Genomic DNA, 5,790 nt, shown 5'->3' on the forward strand with positions numbered 1-5,790 from the left:
GCAAACTGGGGAAGAGCTGCCGGCCTTCGGCATCCCCTGGCGCCGCATTCAGGCGGAGAGCTTCCCGCAGCAAACGCATGCGTTCTTGAGGGCGGAGTACAATTTGCTGCTGCTGCCGGAGCTGCTGCAGCAGCGGATGGGCGCAGAGCCGAGGCCCGTGCTGCTGCGCCACGTGCTGCGCTGCTTCCAGCGGCTGCAGCAGCAGCTGCCCGCGGGGCTCCGGGGAGTTGAGTGGCTGGACATCTTGCCCTTCGCTCCTGCTGCGCTGCAGCAGAGGCTGCTGAGAGCTGCTGCTGCAGGTTTGATGCGGGAGCGGGGGCTGGCGCTGGACGCGGCCGTGCCGCTGCTGCTGCAGCAGCAGCAGCAGCAGCTAGCTGCAACCCGCAAGAAAGACGCAGCGCGGCTGCTGCGCGCCGCGCTGCCGCTGCAGCAGCAGCAAACCCTCCAGGCCCAAGTCCAGGCCAAGGCGGCCACCAGGGGCTGGAGTCCGAAGAAGCAGCGGCGGAAGCTGCGAAGGGCAATTCGAAAAGCAGCAGCAGCAGAGCTGCAGCGGCTCAAGACGCGGCTTGCTGCTGTCAGGGCTTCTCCCCTCAACGCGCCCCCCAAGGGCGTCCACAACGAGCTGCAGGACGAGGCCCGGCCCGCCGCGATCGAGGACTGCAGCAGCAGCACCAGCAGCAGCAGCAGCAGCAGCAGCAGCAGCCTGGTGAGAGTTGAACAGGGAGGAATGGACACAGCCACTGCTGCACTGCTCGCCACGAAATTCACAGCCTCCGAGCTGCCTTTGGCGGAAGCAGCGGAAGAGCGAGAGGCGCAGCAGCAGAAGCGTGCAGCTGCAGCAGCAGCAGCTGCAGCAGCAGCAGCAGCCAAAGCAGCGGAAGCTGCAGCGGGGGAGGCGGAGGGGGACGACAGCGAGACCGAGAGCAGCAAACTGCTGCAGCAATGCGACGGAAGCGCGAAGAAGAGAAAAAGAAGCAAAAAGAAGCAGCAGCAGAAGGAGCTGCTGCTGCTGCCTTCCACCAGTGCTTCTGAAAGTGAACAGGAAGCAGATCAGGACGGACCCGCGCTGGTGATGGTTCCTGCAGCAAAACAAAGAGTCAAAAATAAAAACAAATCCAGAGTTGAATTCAAAGAAAAAGCCGAAAAGAAACACAAAGTTAAAGAGCCAGAGGAGCTGCAGGCGCTCGAAGTCCAGGCAGAGGTTTCAGAAACGCCGAAGAAGAAAAAGAAGAAAAAAAGCAAAGAATGCGACGAAGAGCTCACTTGAGTTGATTATATTTACCTTTTGCACCTGCGCTTGTTTATGTACATATATGTATTATCATTGTGAATTTAAACTCAAGAAAATGCATTATGCGAATTATGTGCAACAACCGCATGTTGAAATTGCAACTCCATCAAAATAGAAGGATAACCTGATGGTGCAAATGTGTAAATATATATAAATACACAAATTTTCAATAAATTTATATATTCATGCATATGTGAATATACATGAATATGTTCAATTGTGCAGAATAATGCTTACATATGATCCTGTCCGTATGGCTGCGGATCCGCAGAAACTGCAGGTAAACGCGTTTTAAAAGTGTGCTGGTGCTGCACATCTTTTAATTTCCTTTTCATTTTATTTTATTTAATTCTTTTTGCACTTTTTGTTCCCGTCATCACTACGAGGGGCCCCAGGCTGCGCGCCTCACCTGATGGCTTTTCTTCCGCCGCAGAAGCTACAGAAAAGCATGCAAATATGCAGCGCAAGCAAACAATTCAGATTTAAAATGCGTTCAAATAGTTTAGAATATATAATAAATACAAATTATATAATAAATACAATTTATAATTATACTTGCGTGTCGAAGAGATCCGCCAGCCTCACTCAGTTCAGGTTTCCTGCAGCGCCAGCATCTGATCTGTTCCCTTCTGCTGCACTTGAAAAATAACTAAAAATAATTATTTTGCTTTTAATTGAACTTAATTCCAAATAAGACTTTGAAAGGGAGTTTGAGTTAGTTGGAATTGACTGTAAGCAGGCGAGACTCTGCGCTCCCTGCGCATATTCGCCAGCGAAAATACAAGCTGCTGCAGCAGCAGCTTCTGCTGCAGCAGAAATTTCAGCTGCCGCAACAGCAACATGGTCTGCTGTTGCTCCTCGGCATGCCGAGCAGCTGTTGCTGCTGCTGCTGTTGCAGTTTGGCGCAGCTTTAACCTGCGTTGCGCAGCTGCACAGCATCAATAGCTGCTGGTTTTTGCTGCTGCTCCGAGCTGCGCTGCTGCTGCTGCTGCTGCCAGCTCCTCTTCTGTGGGAAGCCGAGTCAACGGGTAAACAGTGTTAACTGGCGGAGTCGGAAAGATGAGCCCGGGGGCCCCTGGCGCCACCGGTGGGGGGGCCCCCCCAGGGGCTCCCCCAGGGGCCCCCCCAGGGGCCCCCCCAGGGGCCCCCCCAGGGGCCCCTCCGGGGGGCCCTCCAGGGAGGCCCCCAGGGGGTACCGCAGGGGGGGCCCCAGGGGGGCCCCCCTGGGGGCCCCCATGGGGGCCCCCTTGGGGGCCCTGCTGCAGACTGAGGCGGGTGGGTAAGTTGAGTTCGGGGATTTCGGGTTCTTTGGAATAGAAGACTTCTGTGAATTCCATGAGCTGAAGAGAAGTACAATTAACTTGAAAAGTGTTGAACTTTAAAAATAAAAAATAAATTAAAAATTCAAGTTTTTGAATTTTAAACTATTAATTTTCTTCCACCCACAGCTTTCAGAATCTGCTCCGCCAAGTCCTCAGGGCCTGCAGAATATCTTATTGAAATAAAAATTAAATTTGAATTTTGAACTTGAATCTTGAATTTGAATTTTGAATTTGAATTTGAATTTTGAACTTCTCACTGGCCAGTTCTGCTTCTGTCTCAGTGCATTTTCGCCTGCATTGCTGAGGAGAATTTGAAGTTGAACTTTTTTTCGACAAATCCAATTTAATTTTTTTTGAAGTTTTTTTGAAGTTTTTTTATTTTGAAGTTCAGCATTTAATGGAGAATGACTTAGCCAAGAGATGAATAAAAGAGGCATTTAATGCCACTTAATGCAGAATCAATTAAGACTTCTTTTGCAAGTTCAGCTCTTAATTGGGCCTTCTCTCCAGCAGGTCTCGTTATTACGGCTTTAGGGCGCAGCAGCAGCAGCAGCAGCAGCATCTGCTGCTGCTGCTGCTGCTGCCGTGAGTTACCAGCTGCGAGCGGTCTTCGCCGGGGCTTGCTGCGGAGTGGAAGTTGCTACAGCAGCAGTTTTGAAGTTTGCTGCTGCCTTACGGATTCTGGCGACTGTCATGATGCAGCAAATCTCGCAGAAGTCCTGGCCGCACTGCAGCAGACATTTGAACGGCTTCGTTGCTGCTGCTGCTGCTGCTGCGGACTTGCCTGCGCCTCTTCTGCTGCACTTGCGATCGAAAACGCAGCGCATCGCTCTTCCCTCGCCTCTGCCGAATTGAAGCAGCAAAAATAAATCGAAGTCAAAAGAGGATCGGAGGCTGCAGCAGCCGTACTGAGGCGGTGGAAGCTGCATTCACATTCCGGGGGAAGCGGGGGGTCGCCGCGAACGGCGTCGTCGGTGGTGCAAACAGTTCCTTTTTGGAGAAAATATTAAACAATTTAACTCCGCAGATTTAACTGAGTCCGAAAGAGCTGATTAATACCGTTGTGGACATCCGTCACCACGGCAAACGGCCCGTCGGACAGCGCGCTCGGGCTGAGGCTGCGCGGACTCCAAGCGCGAACAAATAAGAACTGCAGTGAAATTGAAGAGACAAAAACATAATGCATTTTGGGAAAGTTCTGCAAAAAGAGCAGCTTTCGGCAGCCGTGTTTCGTTCGTGGCGAAATGAAACTTGAACGGATCTTCGAGGCGAACAGTTGAAGTGTACGTACACCTCAGTCCGCGCAGCCACGTCGCTCTCGCGCTCTCACGACATAACTCGCCGCATTTCTCACTTTCCATTCCCAATACAGCAAACATTACAGCAGCAGCACTTAAACGGTCTTTGCTTGCAATTCAACTTTCCCATTTCCCCTGAAGTCCTTCAAAAGGCACTCCTAAACCCCCGCCCAGCACACACAGGCAAAGAGCTGCATGCGCAGCGGCAGCACCAGCAGCAGCTCCAGCAGCAGCTAAACGCGTCCCCAGAAAAGCCACTGCAGCAGCAGCAGCATTTGTTTGCAGCAGCTCGCCAAGTCCCATCTTAAATGCAATTGCAAATGCAAGTTTTGAATGTTCGAACATTTGCAAATCCTGACAAGTGCGCCTCCCTGCTCCAACTAAGTGTCGGTAATATCTTTTCGACATTTCCTCTTATTATTATTCTTTTATTTCCTTTAATTTCTTTTATTTCTTTATTTTTTTAATTTTATTATTCTTTTATTTCTTTCAAGCAGTTGGGTTGTACGGGGGCACGTAAGTGCCGTGTTCCTTCATATAAGCCTTGCAGGCCTTCTTCAGATTTTCCACCCAGCCCACGGGGGCCCTCGCGGCGGTGGTGTTGACAATCCACTGCGCAGACCCCGCAAACCCTAAACCCTAAACCCTAAACCCTAAACCATGGCCGCACCCCCAGCAGCAGCAGCAGCAGCGGCGGCGGCGCGCTGCTGCTGCAGGCCCGCGCCAGGTGTACGTACACCCCGAGCCTCACTTTGGGGATGAGACCTCTCACGTCTGTTTGCGCCAAAATGAAAAGAGTGGAGGAGTTTTCATCGTTGGGCTTTTGCTGCATTATGTAGCCTGAAAGAAATAAAACCATTAGCAGCAAAAAGGAGAAAAAGAGACAATGGACTTCCATTTATTTAAATAAAAGAATTAAATCCAATAGCAAAATCCACAACTGACTTCCACTTATTTTAATCAAAAGAGAATTAAATCCAAAAATGAAGTTCAGGGAAAGTGGCCACGGTTCGGGTGTACGTACACCTGCGCTGCTGCGCTTGCGCCTCACTTTCAGGAACTTGAATGGAACTAATTAAATTGCACCAATCAAATGAAATCAGTTAAATTGAATTAATTAAACTAAATTAATTAATTAAATTAATTAGATTAAACGAAATGAGCAAACAAACCTGAAATCAAAGTCTCAGCTCTGACCACTCCGCTCCTTTCCGGCATCGAGGGATGGTCAGCCGACCTGCAAGCCCGTCGGCAGCAGCAGCAGCAGCAGCAACAGCAGCAGCAGCAGCAACAGCAGCAGCAGCAGCAACAGCAGCAGCAGCAGCAACAGCAGCAGCAGCAGCAAACGCTAGACTGGGGTTATTCGCTTTTGTGCATTTCCCGGAGCTTAAAAAGACAAAAGTCGAAAAAGAAGAAAATGCATGCACTGCTTCGTGCTGCAGGCTGTACATACACCTGAATGCCCTGCAGAAGTCTAGAAAGTTAGATTAAAATTAAAATTAAAATAAAACTCCGTGGGGCCCCACAGGGGCAGCTCGGACCTCATAAGCATGCGGACGACTTTGGCCTCTGGGTCTTCTTCAGTTCTTCTCCACTGCAGCAGCACGCAGCTCTTAAACGCTTCCAATGCAGCATCTTCAGCAGCAGCAGCAGCAGCAGCAGCAGCAGCAGACCTGGAGGAAGTCCCTGTTTGAAACGGGAAAGGGGGCCTTCATGAGGCAGTAAATCATTTCGCAGCCGTCCACGTCTTCCTCAATCACCCGGTAGTCCCCAAACGTCGTGTCCCTGCAGCCACCACCACCCGCAGCAGCAGCAGCAGCAGCAGCAGGAGCAGCAGCAGCAGCAGCAGCAACACTGGTGCCCAGCAGCAGGCGCAACC

At 50.9% G+C, this 5,790-nt stretch overlaps 4 protein-coding genes across 4 annotated transcripts in view; 2 read left to right on the top strand and 2 right to left on the bottom strand.

Annotated features, from left to right (window-relative positions):
- The window catches only part of ETH_00024105 (uncharacterized protein), a gene marked incomplete at both ends in the record, with an annotated part of 764 nt that extends 675 nt beyond the window's left edge, over window positions 1-89 (top strand). Inside the window, one exon of the mRNA XM_013376485.1 lies at window positions 1-89. Coding sequence (XP_013231939.1) covers window positions 1-89 — 89 coding nt within the window.
- Window positions 90-136: 47 nt separating this feature from the next.
- ETH_00024110 (uncharacterized protein) lies at window positions 137-1,267 on the top strand (the record flags this gene model as incomplete). Its single annotated transcript, XM_013376486.1, has 1 exon — window positions 137-1,267. One exon carries the CDS (start codon window positions 137-139, stop codon window positions 1,265-1,267), a length of 1,131 nt encoding a protein of 376 aa, XP_013231940.1.
- A 962-nt stretch (window positions 1,268-2,229) lies between these two features.
- Window positions 2,230-2,628, bottom strand: ETH_00024115 (uncharacterized protein; the record flags this gene model as incomplete). The annotated part of the gene is made up of 1 exon (XM_013376487.1): window positions 2,230-2,628. The coding sequence occupies one exon, from the start codon at window positions 2,626-2,628 to the stop codon at window positions 2,230-2,232; it is 399 nt and encodes a 132-aa protein (XP_013231941.1).
- Window positions 2,629-4,400: 1,772 nt separating this feature from the next.
- Window positions 4,401-5,790, bottom strand: part of ETH_00024120 (phosphatidylcholine transfer protein, putative) — a gene marked incomplete at both ends in the record, with an annotated part of 6,560 nt that continues 5,170 nt past the window's right edge. Inside the window, 5 exons of the mRNA XM_013376488.1 lie at window positions 4,401-4,523; window positions 4,663-4,751; window positions 5,084-5,148; window positions 5,453-5,505; window positions 5,585-5,696. Of these exons, the coding sequence (XP_013231942.1) occupies window positions 4,401-4,523; window positions 4,663-4,751; window positions 5,084-5,148; window positions 5,453-5,505; window positions 5,585-5,696 (442 nt within the window). The remainder of the gene's footprint in view (window positions 4,524-4,662; window positions 4,752-5,083; window positions 5,149-5,452; window positions 5,506-5,584; window positions 5,697-5,790) is intronic.

Source organism: Eimeria tenella, genomic scaffold, assembly GCF_000499545.2.
Source record: "Eimeria tenella Houghton genomic scaffold, Eth_scaff35, whole genome shotgun sequence".
Taxonomy (NCBI): Eukaryota; Apicomplexa; class Conoidasida; order Eucoccidiorida; family Eimeriidae; genus Eimeria; species Eimeria tenella.